At 41.3% G+C, this 17,382-nt stretch overlaps 1 protein-coding gene across 1 annotated transcript; it reads right to left on the reverse strand.

The window, feature by feature from the left end:
• Nucleotides 1-12,998: 12,998 nt before the first annotated feature.
• On the reverse strand, nucleotides 12,999-15,125 carry LOC108113680 (probable cytochrome P450 12e1, mitochondrial). The gene is made up of 6 exons (XM_017224357.2): nucleotides 14,883-15,125; nucleotides 14,726-14,816; nucleotides 14,402-14,645; nucleotides 14,222-14,338; nucleotides 13,714-14,164; nucleotides 12,999-13,644 (listed from the first exon to the last, which is right to left on the reverse strand). Exons 1-6 carry the CDS (start codon nucleotides 14,946-14,948, stop codon nucleotides 13,051-13,053), a joined length of 1,563 nt encoding a protein of 520 aa, XP_017079846.2. The 5' UTR covers nucleotides 14,949-15,125; the 3' UTR covers nucleotides 12,999-13,050.
• Between the last annotated feature and the right edge of the window lie 2,257 nt (nucleotides 15,126-17,382).

The following is a 17,382-nucleotide window of genomic DNA, read 5'->3' on the forward strand; positions in this document are numbered from 1 at the left end:
TTTTGTTTTGCATATTGTGCCGTGTTGTTGGCCTGTTGTTCCATTGCGCTTTTGTTTTCTAACACCCGCAGCGACAAACACACATGGGAGGGCAATAGTAGAGGGGAGGCGGGCAGCAAAGGACATCATGTTTGTATACGTGCGTGCAAATATCATTGCAAAAAGCGTACGTGTGGGCGTAAATGAATAAAATGGCTCGAGCCGCCGAAAAACGATAAATTCAATCGAAAATCGTTACATGTCAATGCATTAATCGGCCATAATCCCATTATGGCGCAAGGATATGCCCTCGCTTGGTATCCCTCACACTCTATATACCTTACACCCACATACGCCCATTGAGCGATGCGTGAAAAATATGGCCACGCATCCTTTTGTTTTCCGTGTATTTGTGTATGTGTCGCATTTTATATTCATGCCCGCTCATGTTTTGCCTTTTGTTTTTGTTGTTGTTGTTGTTGTTGTGTCGTGTCGTCCTTTTTGTTTGCCCCGTTTGATGTTTGTTTTGTGCTTTTCCGAACGGTTTTATCTGCGGCTCAGCGTCGCGCATTTTCCGCTTTTCCGCCGCTACCGCTCCCACCGACACCGCCTCGCATTTGACAAATGGCTTCTGGCCTGCCAGTCCGCCGATCTGGGATTCGATTTCGGGATCCCCGGATTCAGTAGTGTCGGGATTGTCCTTGGCCACCACCATACCTATCCCTCTCTTTTAGAGCTTCCAAAAAGTTGTTGTCGTTTTTACATTTGATAAAAATTCCATCTATTGCATTATATTTACCTTGCAACCGGAGTGCAGAGGATTGCCGGATTGCAGGATTGCAGGATTGTTGGATGGCCGATGGCGATTGTGCGGCTGGTGGCCACAATGTTGATGCCACAACAATGGCTGACGCTAAATCGAAGAGATATAGATGGATGATGAGTGGAAACCAGGGGATGAGTTACTGTTTGCAAGTGTAAACAAAGTGCAGCATCGAATTTTGGTTATTAAATTGGAAAAACTTTTCGATTCCTTGAAAGTACTTTTATGGCATTTTGTTGGAATTTATTGAATGATCTAAAGACAGCTCCTTGCTTTAAGATTTTCACTCAAAATATCAGTGGAAAGAAAACCTTTAAGTCCATAAAAAGAAATAATAGCCTGATTTCTTAATCTTAGCTCAACTTCTGCCAAAAGCCAATCGCAAGTAGTTAAAGTTTTCTTTCTTTTTATCAAAAGCAAAAGTCGAGGAAACAATAACTGAGTTATAGCGAAAGTTGGGACATTGCCAATATGAGACATGAGAATTTATTAATATATTTTCCGGGCAGAGCAGTAGCCTCAACTCCCTTTAACACGCATCCGAAAGTCCCATTTCGTATGTCATATTTCAGAAATCATAAGCTCAGCGCGACAACAAATAAAAAAAAAGAGAAAAGTAGCATGAAAATTGTTATAATTCCCGGCGAAACCGACAGGCATGGGACAGGGGGATAATATTCTTCTGGCTAAAGAAGAGGGGAAAGGAAATCCTAGAGGTTGGGGCATTCGGAAAAGCGGATGAGGCACGACGACGACATTCGAACGCATAAAAATGCCATAGAGACGGTGCGATGTTTGTGCCTTAGGGCTGCTCCAGCTCCATCTCCTGAACCCGCTTCCTCCTGCTACTTTATATCCACTTTATATGCTCGCAGGATGTCCCAATTACTTTGAGGCACCCATACAGCTCCCTTTGTATCTGTGTGTGTGTGTGTGCGTGTATCGTATTTCAAGCCAGCCATGTGCGAATAGAACTTAATCTGCAACAAAATGTCGCCAAAGGTGGTTGGCCACGTCCTTTTTGCCTCGCAAGATTACTTTCTATATTTTCTAACGTCTTTGCCACATATGTATGTATCTTACTCTCTATGGGTATGATTGTGTGTGTGTATGATTGTGTGTGCCCCATAACGTAGGCCACATAATTTTTTTCGCATGCCCTGGGAACGCTCGAAGGATTTGTGACGGGATTTCCTTTTCTATTATTGGCATTAGGCATGTCCTGTGTGTGTTATGCATTTAAATTGCGTATTTTTCTCAGCGATTTGTCTGCTTATCGTCGGGGCCACGCCCCCTTGCCTGGCAGCCAGGTTTTCCTACAACCCCGCCCACTTGCTCCTTGCTCTAGCCTCCTTGGGTTGGGCTAAAATTTCTTAATGTTTATGGCCTGGGCGAACGTTTTTCATTAAATTTCCTTGGCTAGGCCTAGCTCTAAGTAGTTTACGATGTCCTGCGAAATTATGGCACTAAAATGTGCTTTTCATATTGCCTACTGGGAGTCCTTTTTTTTATTTTTTGCCTTTCCATTTTACTTTTTTCAGCACAGCAATTTTTATGTAATTTTAAAACAAATACTCGAGAGAGTCCTGCCATGCTACATTACACTCAAACACACAAACGCACACAAGCAGAGGCCGGAGATGGGTGGTCAGGGCGTGGGCAGACCCGCATTATCCTTTTATCCGACCACTGCTGACCAACGCTGCTGGCCACGTTATCAGCACGAGCAGCAAAGGCAGCAAAAGCTGCAGAAGCAAAAGCAGCGGCGACCGCAGCAATTTTCAACCCTTCTCATTAGAGGATTTCGAAGGATAAAACGCGCTGCGATGCGCTTTGTTGTTGAGTGATACTTTGCCTAGCTAAACTCTCAGATCCACTCGCAAAAACTGGGATTTAAAATATAAATTCTAAGCTTAAATTATATTTTGAAAGTAATATTAGTAGTTAGTAGACAAATTTCGCTGAGGAGTTTAAACTTTAGTTCTAAAGAACGTAGTATATAAGCTTCACTTCACTCTATATACGAGCACACCCCCTTTCAAAGCTAAAACTTCAAAGTGATATTTTCCCCCAGTGCAGCTCACTGTGTGGGCGGAGTTTTGAGCTAGCCGTTGGCCATTTGGTCAGCATTAGTTCGGGTCCAACTCCGGCTCCTCCTGCCACTTCTGTTCCTATTTCTGTCCTGCTGTACACAGGCAAGGGTTACATTTCCGTGTTTGTTTATTCAAACGGAAGCAAAGTCGTTCTGTTATAACGCCAGGGACTATATACCCCTTCTCCCCCCTCAAACCTCTTCTTCCCTCATCATCCTAGACCCCGTGCCTTTCCGATGGCATAGTACACAACTATGTACATCAACATCCTTTGCACCCTTTGTTGGGCACATCCTTCCACGACTCCTTGTTGTTCGGCTGCTGATGTTGCTGCTGTGCATGCAGGCGATCAAAGCTCAGGGCAATTAATCATTTTGTTTGCCCTTTACACCCATTTATTCAGCCTGAACGCCCCAAAGAGCAGCCTCAATGCCGTTCCAATGGGCTGGCTAAGCCATAGGCAGGGGGAATATCTACCCAGGGGGTGGTAACGGCAATGGGTTATCCTCGAAACGCTCGATAGAACAGGACCAGTTCCTCGCTAGCAACGTTGGAGGTGCGGGAATGGAGGTTTGGCAGTCATCATGGCACTTGCTTGCCGGGCATCAATCTCCCGCCTAAGCAAGAGCACTTTCAGCTTCCATTTTGCTAGCCCAAACAGAAATCAAGAGCCCCATAGTACAAGCACCACGTTGTAGTGCCCAGTACTTGGAGGATAAATGGGTATACATGAATTCTGTGAAGTAATAGACAGAATGTATGCTATATATAGAAACCTATATAACTAATTATGTTTAAGATTGGAAAATCCAACATTATTATCATCTAACAAAGAACATTCTAGTGGGTTCTCAATAAAAGGAAAACGAAATTCATTTTGTCATCAAAATAACGACATAAATAACTACTAAAAACTATAGTAGAAGGAAGCTTAAATACTGTATTAAACATAAAATCTATTCAAACTACAATCCTGGGTATTAACTCTTCCCAATAACCCGCTATGTAGGACCCAGTTGCTACTCCTTTTAGCCATAGTATCTCATCTTTGACGCAATTTGAAATCGTTAGCCAGCCGAAGCACCATTATCCATCCGCCACCCTTTTGATTTAGCCCACGCCTCCATTAGAAGCCCGATTCTGACCACACACTGTGACTTTTGGCCAGGGGCGTGCAAGTGGGCGGCAATAGTGGGCGTCTACTAGGCCAGGGGCCATGGCTTTATACACTAATGGAGGCGTGGCATTGGGATGGAATTCGTGATGCTGCTGATGGTGCTAGCTAGCTGCTGGCTGCTGATGCCGATGCCAATGCCATAATGAGCTCAATTCCCAAAGAATGTTGTATGCCCCATCCAGGCATCCTGTTTCAGATTTCTGATTTCTGGCTTTTCTGTTTGAGTTTGAGTTCGGCAACGACATCAATGGCGTCAATTATTTCATTGTCCCCATCGTTCTCGTGGCTCATTCAACTCGATGTTGTTGACTTGTAACTGATGACGCTGCTCTTTGTGGCATTGAAAATTTTGTGCTGATTTTGCATGAAACAATTGGGATATATCATTGACTTGAAATACTCTAAGAGGGAGTTGGCACGACGATGAGGGTGAATTTGATGTAATGCTTGACTAGATAATGAAGTTTTAACATTTTATACATTAGTCATATAGAGATATATCTCTCTATTACAAGCAAGAGGGCCTCGACTACTCTGCTAACAATTTTAAAAACCTAATCTTCCCTTTAGCTTTCTGATTTCAGATATTATGTTTAATTTTTCTTATTCTTGAAAGGATCTGAAAGCTTTAACGTATTGTAAGTAAAAAAAATATGGAAAATATGCAATTGAGTATTATATAATAAGAGCCACTTACCTTAATATTTCATTTTATTCAATATTTTTAATCGGATTGGTTAATAGAATAAATAGGCATCACACTTACGTTTTCCATTTACTTTTCTTATATGTCTCATAATTATATAATTTTATTCGCATTTCACACACACACATTTCACACATTCACTTCTTAACAACGTTTTCACTTAAAAAAAAATAAATAAACATAAAAAAATTAACATATTTTAAGACCCTTTACTTATTGGGATAAGTTAGATATATCAGCTAATAGCCAATAGCTATTTCTCCTTGATTATGAAATCAAAACGCATTTTTGAGTTTCACTTTAATTTCAATTTTCGCAGCCTTACACTCATACAAAATTTACAAGCTTACATACGTGTGTACACATATGGAGAAGCACACACATACATTGCACTTGTCACGCGGAGCACCCTTTCCATTTTGGCATAAAAAATATATAAATTGAACATTAAAGCAATATGTATTGATCGATACTTAAAACATATACTTGAGAACACTCATTATGCAGTATATTACACATTTGTAAGCAATATTTAAGCCAAAAACATTATTTTTGCAATATATGGACGCGCACCCATACACTACCACTTGTCCCGCGAACCGTAATTTGCATTTTGGCACAGGAAATATGTAAATTCCTTATTAAGACACTATATATTAAAAGAAATTCAATATACAGTCTCGTGATCACTTGTTTTGTGATATTTGATCTAATATAACACTGTTATTTTATCTAATAACACTTTTTAAAACCGAAAACAATGTTTTTATGTTACTTAGCGTTGCCACTCTTAACTGCACTCCAAAAAACTAGCTAGAAATGTACAGCTATGTTGGTGCGGGCGGGAAATAGATTATAAGCTTTGCTTCTCCATCTTTATTCACCTCGTTTTAGCTATTATTATTATTTAGCTATAAGCTAATTTTATTGTGCTTAACGAAGAAGTTTAAAAACATAAAAAAACAAAGAAAATGGTAAGAAGTTAAAAAAAATGTAAGTTTACACCTGTGAATGTTGCTTTTTGTTTTGTTTTGATTTTGCTTTTATTTTTACTGTTGAGATCAACAGGATCAACAACAACGTTATCAGCTAAAAGTACCGTATATAATTTTGTGTACAGCCATCTGTTGGTAGGATTTCGAATAAGGGCATTTATTTCGACTGGCTGTGACGTCACTGCCTATGTTAGGCTGTTTAACCTTTAAATCAATTTTTTCTTAATAATATGAAATAATAAAACAAGAGTAAAGATTCTTTTCAAAAGCGTTTTATTGATTTAAAACATTTTTTCTTATTACTAGCTTAAGCTTAATACATTTTGAAAACATTTTAATAAATGTTAAAAGTTAGGATATACTCGTAAGCAATTCGATGTTTCCTAAAATCTTTTTCGATTTAGTATCTTTTCCTGACTGGTTACAGTTAGTATGTGGTTTTTGCTGTATTTTCTGTGTAGTTTGACAAATATGCCAGCCTAAGCAAGTTAATACTTAGAGCAGGAGAACAAGGAAACCACATCGATGGAGGATAATTGAGTAAATTCAAGGAAAATGTGTTTGGCCAGAGGCTGACATCACTCACAAGGGAAAGGCGAGTGCTGGCCAAAAGCTTTAGCCCAATGATGTCATCATTCAACTCGTTACTGGTGTTAAAGTATATCTTGTGAACAGTAAAATCCACTTCCGCTGTCAGTTATTCAGTTAATTTTAAGTCTTGTGCAATATTCAAAACACCCACGCCGAAGCAAGCATCCTTGTTAATAACAAGGTGTGTGTGGGTGCAGGCACTTTGGTTCACCTGTTTTCCATTCGCTTTTATTTTGTGTGTCACGGATTTATATTCCACTCCACCCTACCCATCCACCCATCCACCCGCAGAGTTCCCTTCAAACGAAACTGTCACATTTCAGGTTACATTTTTATTTATTACATTTATTATGAGAAATTCTGCATGCGCGCATACTCAAGTGTTGAAATGCAATAAAAGTGAGATGCCAAGCAGTGGGTAGCAGCAGCAGCCCGCATCCCAAACACAATTTTCCCCAACTCAGTTTTTCCCTTTCTTTCTTCTTCCTTTTAACCACTTGCCCCAGCCAACCAACTTTTCCATTCGCAACTACGTGCATGAATATTCGCTCACCTTTTTTCAGCTCCTTTTTTTCTGTGCTTTTTTCACTACTTTTTTCCCCATACGCAATTCGCATAATTTTACACACGAAGTAATTTCGCAACACCCCTCGCACACTCATACACACTCACACACACATGCAAGCCCTCACATAACTCACACACTCGCAGCTCCTTTTGAATTTTCACACCAATTTTTCAACTCGACAAACCCGCTTGGAAAAAAAGAAGCTCTGGAAATAAAACAGCAGCCAAAGAAGGAAAAAAAAAAGATGCCCCTTAACCCCACCGAAACCCAGCACATAAGAAGGAGTTTCAGAAGGGGTGGGGTGGGAGGAGGTGGAAGGACTATCATCAGCATTCCATGGGAAACGCACGCTGATGTGCGAGAAAAACACATCCTGCAGATGGAAATGGAAGTGGATGTGGATGTGGATGTGAATGTGAAGAGAGGTGGCGGGAGGGAATGGCCATGGAGATGGAGAGATGGAAATGGGCGGAGGAAAATCCTCAATCGCATGGCCAGTCCGCCGTTGGTTCGTCTGTTAGCCCAATTTGAATGCGCTGGCGCATATATCATTCCGGATGACAGGACAATTCTCTTATCTGCGCAAAGCCAACACAACAGCCACACCAGGATATTGCCGGCCTGGCCAGAAGCTACAGCAACAGAAGCAGAAGCATCAGAATCGGACTCAGAGACTGGCCAAAAACCAGACCAGAGCCAGACCAAAACTGGAGGCCAGAAGCCGGATTCAGTGCCAGAGAAAAAGCCCGGCAGCTTGTCCACCGGCCGCTTTGTTCGCCGTTCATGTCCTGGCTAAGTGTCACTGCCAAATGAATTTTTAAAAGTGCGAACAATAAATGTTCTTGTCAAATCAAGTGGAGTTCAACTTTCCTAGTTTGAACTTTATTAAAGTTCAGTTGGGTTTAAGTAGAAGTTTGGGGTTTAGTTGATCAATTTTTTAAACTTAAAAGAGAATCTCAAAGATTAGTTTGTATCTTAAAGAGTGAATCTTATGATAGAATTAAAAAAGAACTCAGTTTTCCTAAGCTTATAATTCATTGATTAAGATTAGATTAAGATTAGTAAGATATGGCACATGTAATTTCTCCTTAATGAAAACCCTAAAGCCTCCCAAAAACCATCCCAAAAGACCAAGAAAACCCATGAAGACATCTTGCTTAACTTCTCCTACCGACACTCGAAAGAACCCCCTTGAAAAAAAAATCAAAAAACTGTTAAGCAGCAATCAATGTGCTTATGGGAATCTTTGGGCCATTAGTTGGACAGATTTTGATGAAGTCGCGCCGTCACAACACCCATCAGCCACTCATCGGATGGCAACTGGGTCCCTGGTACGTGTGACCCATTTATCAGCCAGCTGCAGCCCAAAGACAATCCAAATTAACGGAGACCAACAATAACAACAACAACAACACATCGTAGGTCCTGGTCAATCACAATCTCTGTGCTGTGCATGTGTGTGTGTGTGTTGGCTTGTAATTTGTACAAGCTGCTGTTGTCGTCGTTGTCATTAAAAAGCCATTTCGCCCATATATCATCGCCGGCAGTCCGCCCACCAATCCGATCCCTTTTGCTCCGCTTTCCACACCCACTTTCTCTTCATCCAGCGTCCTTCGTCCTACGTCCTACGTCCTGCCAGGCATATAAATTACTTTATGATATTGTTTTGAACCTGCGCGACAAATAATATTGTCAGCGATTGGGGGAGGTTGGATTTACTATGGCAAAGGGAAAGGGAGAGGTCATGTCGCCAGCTGGCAGCGTCAAAAATTGAAAGTTTCTGTGCCGGATTGGGTATTGCTATTCGGGATTGAGATTTAGTCAAGCGAGCGAAACGCTTTAACCGCACTTATGGCCCATTTGAATATCCTGTCCTGATCCTGTCTGCCTGCCTGCCACTTGGACTTCGTGTGGCCGGGCAATAAAAACGTCACTGCCAACCGGCGTACGCACACAGTTTTTTCTTGCCTTTATTTTTGGGAGTTCTCTTTCTCTCCTTTATACGCACTTATCAGGACCCCAAAAGGAAGCAAGGACATCAGTGTCAATTCAATTTTATTTTCATTGTGTCATAACAATAACATAAAATTAAAATAACATAAAAGGGAAATTGAGGATGCACATACAGAGTGGTGTATGGTGGGGAATATCCTGGGCGAGAAGGAGGATTCAACGCGCCGTGAAATCGTCAGGCAGTTATCCTTGGCTACATTTCATCAGCGGCAAACATTTAAAAAACACAACAACAACAAAATAGGCAAAAGAAACAAGCGCAGAAAGGATGCGCAGCGAAGGAAAGGCAAAGGCGGACAAAAGTTGTGCATAAAACAGGAAACGGAAACACATCAGCGTGGCGGAAGTCAAAAAGTCGTCACATTCACATAACAATGATGGCAGCCATCGCATCCTTCTGCTCCTTCTGATTTCATTGTTTTGCCCCTTTTTTTTTTTTTTAGCGCACATGTGTGGGTGGGTGGTTGCCATGACGTAACAACATTTATGGCGTAAAGTAAGTAACGTAATAATGTCGCCAACAGTTACCCAAAAAAAATATAAAAATAAAAGCCCAAAAAGTTAACAAAAAATAAAAGGGGGAGAAAACAGCAGCGGGCCGACAATGGCTGCTCTCATTTTTGCTGTTGGTTATTTTTGTTATCCTTGGACGGCCAGGATAACTCGCTTTCTGTCTGGTACCGCCAGTGTTGTTGTCATCGTTGTCAGTGTCTTTTTGTCGTTGTCAGGAATTCATTTGGAAAATTAATAAAAATATATACACAGCAGCAGGGTCCTGCGGGCGTTTGAAGGGGCGCGGATTAAAGAGTCGCCAATTAACCTTAGGAAAAGGAAAGCTTAAGAGGAATACAGGATGAACTTTTCAAGCTTTAAGAATATGTTTTAAAAATCTCTAAAAATATGTTTAGATATCAAAAAAGCCAAACATATATATATTAAATCAGGTATTATCCTTAAGTACCATGAAATCTAAGCTTTAATTTGATAAGTAAAAGTTTTCCCTTTGCCATTCACTGCCGAATCTTATCACTTAATTCATTTTCCTTAAGTGCCTGTTCATCAAAACTTCGATCCCCTCTGTCCATGACATCATTAATGCCAAACAATCTGATAGGCATTAGGCACCCCCCAGCCACCATCCCAGCCCACCCCCCAAAAAAGAGGAAAATAAACCCAACAATTCAAATTTCTGGCGGCATTATCTCTGCCTATAGGAAATCCAACCAATTGGGGGGCAATTTTTCAATTTCCCTCATGAAACGCATATTTCGAATACAATTCGATTAGAAATGCTTTGCTTTTCGAAATAATAAATTAAATTTCCACCGCGCCGCACCCCACGCAAATTTCCAATGCCATTAACACCATCTAGCCCCTGTTTTTATTTATTTTTGTGTTTTTTTTTCTTTGCTAGCCTCGCGGGGTGCAAAAGGTTGCGAAATTGCGACTTGTTGGGGAATTCCTGCGGCAGCGGTCTGGAAAAAAAAAAAGAGAGGAAAAAGGAAAAACGCGCGGGGGAATCAATTTCCTGCAAAACAGAATCCTTAGAGCCTGCGAGGGCTTTTCTTAAAATAACAAAATTACTTTCCGCATGCAGGCCAAGTCAAGCCCAACCGATCCGATCCGAGCGGAATGCCATTGACAACCATTAATCATGGACGCCTGTCAGGGCGGGTCGCCATCCTTGGGGGGGTGGGAGTTTGGGTGTGAGTGTGTGTGTATGGGTAGGGTGTCTACCGATTGTCCTGCACTGCAATGTTGATACATTTTCTTTTTTTTTTGCTTTCCTTTAAACTCTGCCTTTGGTGGAACATGCTAATGCCTGCCACTGGGGCTCAAGTCATGCTCTCGGCTTCCAGCCACGCCCAGCTGCGAAATTGACAAGCCAGCCGAGTGCGTTGTGTGACATGACACTTGCCAAGGACCAAGGACCAAGGACCAGGCATGGACTTGGGCACAGGCACCAGGAATGGAAATTGTTATAGGAACAGGACCAAGGACCTGGCGTGGGCGTGTGCCTGCCTGCCTGCCTGCCAGCCGGGCCAAGTCGGAGGCGTTCAGGGGTAGTCAGGTTATGTATGCCATCATTAGACGTGGTCCGTTTTCCACGCCCGTGCTGTTGCAAATTGGCAGCTCGGCAATGGACGGCCATCATGTCATGTGACAAGATCTGGGCACAAGGAGGCGGTGGGGTAATCGGAAAATGAACACCGTGGCAAAATTTAAATGGTTGGAAAAATATTAGAAAGATATAAGAAACCAATGAATTTTTGTCACTTTTAATGAGTAATCAGTCCTATGAAGTCTCTTATACAGTTGGCCATGCAACAAACTGGCACCTTTTTAATGATATTTTCTCTGAGTGCAGCTTTCCCGAACCTCATGTTGATGGCAAGTCAAAGTTCAATGCGAAAAGCCGAAATTCCAATTGCCAAGATGCAGAGTGCAGGAATTGGGGAGGCGGAATAGGCTGGGACATTGTCTAATTGCTCACTTTATGGGGGGGGCTGGTCTTGAAGAGGACTTTTTAGAAGGGTCAAGAGGCAGAGGATAGGGGGTAGTGCCATGTCATAAAGTGCAAATGGCCCCGCCCTCCGAAAGGCCAACAACGAAAATTGCGAATTGCGCGCTGAAACTGTGATTTGTGTGTGCAGCCGATACTTGACATGCATTTTCAATTTAAAGGCCAGCACCTCGGCCACGCCCCCGTACCTACGGCAGGACACATCTCCTGGCCAATAATGAATTCCATTCGTTTTGTCTGTTGCCTTACCCCGCACTCACACTCTGCCTCTCTATCTCTACCTCCTTCTGCTATTCATTTATGCAATTGCAAATGCATTTCGTCCCGGGCACAAGTTTGCGAGTCCTTGGCCAGGAAACGTGACAGAACAGCGGGCAGGGAATCGGTATATAGGAATCGGAATCGGAATCCAATACCCCCGTGCTCTCCGACAACGATAAAACTTTATGCACTGCAAAAACGGGGACAAGGAGGAACGAAGCTAGAAGGAGCTGTGGAGCCAGCATTGACATTTCAAGTGGACCCCATCCTCGGAAGCGCCATCAGAATAGTTTTAATAATGCACAAGACGACGACCAACGAGTAGAGTCCGGTCTGCAGCATAAAATCCAGGACATACGAGGACCAGGACTTTCTAGCAGAAAATAAAAGAAGGGCAGATAAGACCCCGGCACCGAAGTAACTGAAAGAAATAAAAAAAAGAGAAAGAGAGAGGAACAAACATGAAAATTCAATGCAACTTTGTCTATTCGATGTCAAAATGAATACTTTTGCATTATTTATGTCGGCGCATTTGTTTGTCCAACAACAGCCGATAACGAAGGACGAAGAACGGTCTGATGGCAATGGAGAGATGTAGAAAGGATGAGGCAGTGGCAGCCGTTGAGTGAGCTTACAAATTGCTGCCTTAAGGCTTAAAGTAAAATCTATAAAGCATACAAAAGTGAAATAAGTTATATAAAATATCTTTTTATATGTTATTTTACCTTAAAAACTTGAAGTTGTACTTCTAAGACCTTAAATTATAGCCAATTTGATACATAGATGGCGTTACAGGTTGATCTTGATCTTGACAAATATAATTGCATACTTATGGGCATATCACAAATATTCAAGATCTATAAAATGATCTCAAATGAGCAAGGTTTATAGGTTTTTAGTAGTATTGAACCTTAAATCCCCTTATTGGAATATCTTTACTATAGAGTTTTCCCTCTGCCCATATAAATTACGTTAAGTAGTTTTTCCTTTTCAGTCAAGAGTCCTCTTCAGATGCCCGGCAAATGCCAAAGTTATTTTGAGACAGCCATAAAGATATGTTGGCTCAAGAGGATGTTTCTGTACTGAGCTCAAGGGGACACTCCAGCGTCCAAGACATGTGTTTGCAACCAGAACCACTTGAAGGTCTTTCGCCAGACCCTGAAGAGTGTATTCACTCAGAGAAAATATTATCTAAAAAAAACTTTTTAAGTTTAAAATAAAAACCAAAAGAGTTTAAAACTGCTCAATGATAATAAACTCTTCTTGTTAAATCATCATTTTTGATATATTTTTATGTAGCATATTTAAGTATCAACAAAGTTAACAGCTTCGCTCTACAAACTTGAACTTAAAAGGAATATTTGGCTGAACAAAGAACTTCGCCTTGAAGGCATTCTCGATGGGATAGTCGAAGCCAATCTGGAAGTTCCTTACTAACCTGGCAATGGCTATCTCCAGCATCATATCCACTATCCTCTTGCCAGCACATGATCTTGGCCCAAAACCAAATGGCAAATACATAAAAGGCGTGGCTGTATCGCCCACCAAGTGAGAGTTCGAGTTAGATTCATCGCGCAGCCATCTCTCTGGGATGAATTCTCGTACCTTTGGCACAAATTCTTCCATGTTAGCCATCTGAAAGTTGGCAGCATTGCCCACATCAGTTCCGGCCACAACTCTATAGCCACTGAGCACGACATCATGGGGCATTCGACGTAGCGTTCCGGGACCTATAGGATACATACGTATGCCCTCCTTAATGCAGGCCCTTAAATATGGCATATTCTTCATGTTTTCCATAGTCAACGGTGAGTCCTTGTTGGGCAGTATTCCTTGGAGCTCCTCCAGAAGTCGTGCCTGTTTGTCAGGACTTTTGGACAGGCTGAGCAGGATTCCACCCAAGGATACAAGAGTCTGAAAAGGCAATAAATATAATTGAAAAATTATAAAATGTTAAATCTAAAAATATTTAAGAAAACCAACCGGATCTGCTCCAGCAAACAGCAAATCCATGGCTATAATCACAGCTGTTTGACGATCGAATTTGGCCAATTTCTCCAGCAGGCTTGTTTCTAAGCCAATCTCTGTGAGCTTTCCAGCTTTGGTATCTTCCTCAATCCTCTTTAGAGCATTCCCAATGTGAAAATGACAAAAATCCGTAATGGTATCCAACGATCGCATTAGTTTCTTGAAATTTGGCATTGGCAAATATTTCCAAAAGGCCGGCATCATGTCCAGCTGGAAGCCCAACTCAACTACATCTTGCAGAGCCAGGACTAACTTTTGAATTTCCTTATTATCACGCTGCTCACCCAATAAGCCAAGATGTGTGTTCAAGGCCACGGAACAAATTGATTCTATCACCAAATGACGAATGTCCACGGCAAAGTCCTCGGGCATTTCTTGGGTTTCAGGGTTACGAATTTTACGAATGCTAAAAATCGAATTTGTAATATTAACTTGGATTATGTTGAATAGTATGGATAGTTACCGTTCTAGAAACTCATCGCTGACTTGCAACAAGTTCTTCATATAAAGTTTGGCATTACGAGGTTGTAAGAGTATGGGGTTAACAGCAGTTCGCATCTTGCCCCAGGCAGGACCATTTCTAGGCATACAAAATAAAATTGCATTTTGTGATATGAAAATTTGTTTATTTAAGTTGACTTACCCGGAAGTCAAGCCATCATAGCCATCAAACACCTCTCTCCTATGAACCCTTTTAAAGTAATCCATTACCTCGAAGCTTCTTCTATAGGGAAACTGACCCTCATTACGGAAAACTACTTCATAGTCCTGAGGATTCATGGTGAGCACCATATCAGTGCCAGCCACATTAGGCATTCGAAAGATACTGCCGTATTGCCGATTCATATCGAGAAACATTTCATGAACCGGCAAATTTCTATAGCGACCTAAAGAGAGTGTTTATTAATTAAGAGATCTTTTATGATTCTCCAAAGAGAAAAGACTGGAGAGCTTTGCCTTAACTTACCGCACGGTAGAAAAGCTCGTATCAATTGCAATTTTGTTGGTCCCGGAATATCAGCATAGGGTTTGGCCTCCTCTAAGCTAACTTTAGAGGTCTATTAAGTGGAAGTCATGGAATATTATTTAAAAATTAATCAGTTTTTTTACTTTATATATCTTACTTGCTGTGCCAATCCCCTATATAGCTGATAGATCTGCCTTTTTGCGTTCCACTGCTTTGACAACATATTGCAGACTGTATAGATTCTTCCAACTTTCTTGATTAATGCATATTAAGTGAGCTTTGCAAAGCTTTCGGTTCGCTCTTTTCTGCTCAGCGGGCGAATTTTTGATTTGATTAATTTTGTTTATGTTTTTTTTTTCTGATTTTTGTTTTGGTCTCAGTTTTTGTGTGCTCTTTGGTAGCTTATTTCGTTGGTAAGATAACAAAACATAGAAGAAGCTTTTGCTGAATTATTTGACTATTTTTGGTCTTTTTTGTTTTTATGATAAATTTTTCACTAAAAAAATTCACTAAAAATATAAAAAAAAAGTTAAAAATAAATCAAAAAACTTGTCTTTATATACTTCCAATATTAACTTCCCACATTTTTACCTCTTTTTTCCCATATCCCTCCCCATATTACTCATACGCCCCTTAGGCCCCCAAAAGACTTTAAAACCTTTGCCTAAACTAAACGGAGTCAGTCACAAATTTAAGCCTGTCACTAACACTCACTCATACACACACAGACAGAGAGAGCAACACCCAGACAAAGGCAATATCAGCAGTGACAGAAAATCTATATAGACGGCCCAGACTGACGGCTATAATAAAATCGATTTTTTATGTTTTTGGCAACTGACAAGGACGCGTCGCAGCTATGGGGACGCGTCTCGACCAGCGGCCCCATAAATATATCCTCTGTTAGGATACACACACACTCACACACACACACTAACAGAGACCCAGTCACACTCACTCACTCACTCACTAACACAGACACAGAGACAGCTGATGATGGGCATACAAAAGTTGACCTCGACTTTGAGCTGTCAAAGCCAGCTAACTAAACTGACCTAAACCAACAAAAATCGACTTTTGCAGCCTAAACACAAAGCCTGAGGATGACAGGACGGAAAAAGGGGGGCGTGGCAAATGGAAAGGGTGGACGAGGGGGGGTGTTAAAATACAAAATATCAGCATGACGCAATGATTTCCGGTATGGGAGTGAAAATGAAACCTGTTGGAGCGGCGAGCTGTTGGCAATATAAACAAATTCAATTTGACAGCTGACAGCGACGGCGGTTCACACACACAAACACAAACAAAACACACACAAACACACATATACATATACAGTGAAAAAGAGAAAGCAACACAAACACACACACATAGACAAAGAGAGAGTAACAAACAAAAGCCGCAAGTAATAAACTTTTACGATCTGTTTTACGGCCACGCGGCACGTGCAACTAGGCCCAGGATATTTGGTGTAAAAGGCGGTAGTCTAAGGGGGGTGGTGAAGGGTGTTGCAACATAAATTTAATGAAGCTAAAAGCGAGGCGCAACAACAATGCAGACAACCCACCCACACACACAGAGAGAGAGGGGAGAAGGGTTCACATGTTGTGGAGGAGTTTCAACGGAGGCTGGGCAATAAAAATAAAATAAAAGTAAATTGTTCAAGGCCAGCCATATTTTATGTTATTATTTTACAAATAGCAGGGTAAAAGGAGAGAGGTTTGCCATAGAAAAGAGGGGATGTAAAGAAAGTAAAGAGAGTAGAGTGGAGAAAGCAGGTTTTGTGGGTCTAAAACGAGTCTTAAAGGGTTCTTTTTAACAGAAATCTTTAGGGAAAGTTACCTTAGTTGTTGAGGAATTCTCTAGCTTTATCTTAAGTAAGTCTAAAATATCTTAAACTAACAAAATTCTTAAATCTATAAACTATTCTTAAGATTAATCAAGAGTCCAAAGCTCTGAATCTGAAAACTAAAAACTGTGAAAAACAATAAAAATTCATTTTATTTCCCACATTTTATCAGGAAAACATATTCTTTTTAAGTATTAATAATACCAAAAACTAAAAAAAAGAAAACCAAAAGTTTAAGTTTAAAAGATCGATAAACAACCTTAAGTACTCCCCTCAACATTTTCCATTTCCACAATGAAAACCCTTAAAGGAAAATCCCTTCTGATCGCATTTTTCCCCTCAGTGCAGGGGCTTTGATTTTGTTTTGCAGCGAATATTGAACAAATTTCGCCGCATGACTTCGCCAAAAATGGAAAAAAGGAAAAAAAAAAAGGGGATGCTAGCCAGATTCTGGACCTTCCCCGCCCCTCTTTAGAGTGTTGTTGTGTCTGCGACACAAAAACGTCAAAAGCACTCACCGAGAGCATTCGCCGCTGTTCTTGCCGCAAATGCCATTGATGGATGATGCGCCTGCCCATTCGCCTCGCCCACCCACTCTACTTACCCCAGGATTCTGGATTCAGGATTTCACCCCCGTGTGTTGGAGGGCAAAAATAAAAACACTAAAACCTGCAATTTGTATGGAATACATCAGCAGCAGGAGCAGCAGCAGCAGCAGCAGCAGCCAACGAAAGTGGACGCAGACGTTGGCCAGAAAGAGGCGGCATTATGTGAGTTCTCAGAGGTCTGAGCTCTGAGCTCTGAGTTG

The sequence above is a fragment of the Drosophila eugracilis genome, unplaced genomic scaffold (assembly GCF_018153835.1).
Source record: "Drosophila eugracilis isolate 14026-0451.02 unplaced genomic scaffold, ASM1815383v1 contig_367, whole genome shotgun sequence".
In the NCBI taxonomy this organism is placed as follows: Eukaryota; Metazoa; Arthropoda; class Insecta; order Diptera; family Drosophilidae; genus Drosophila; species Drosophila eugracilis.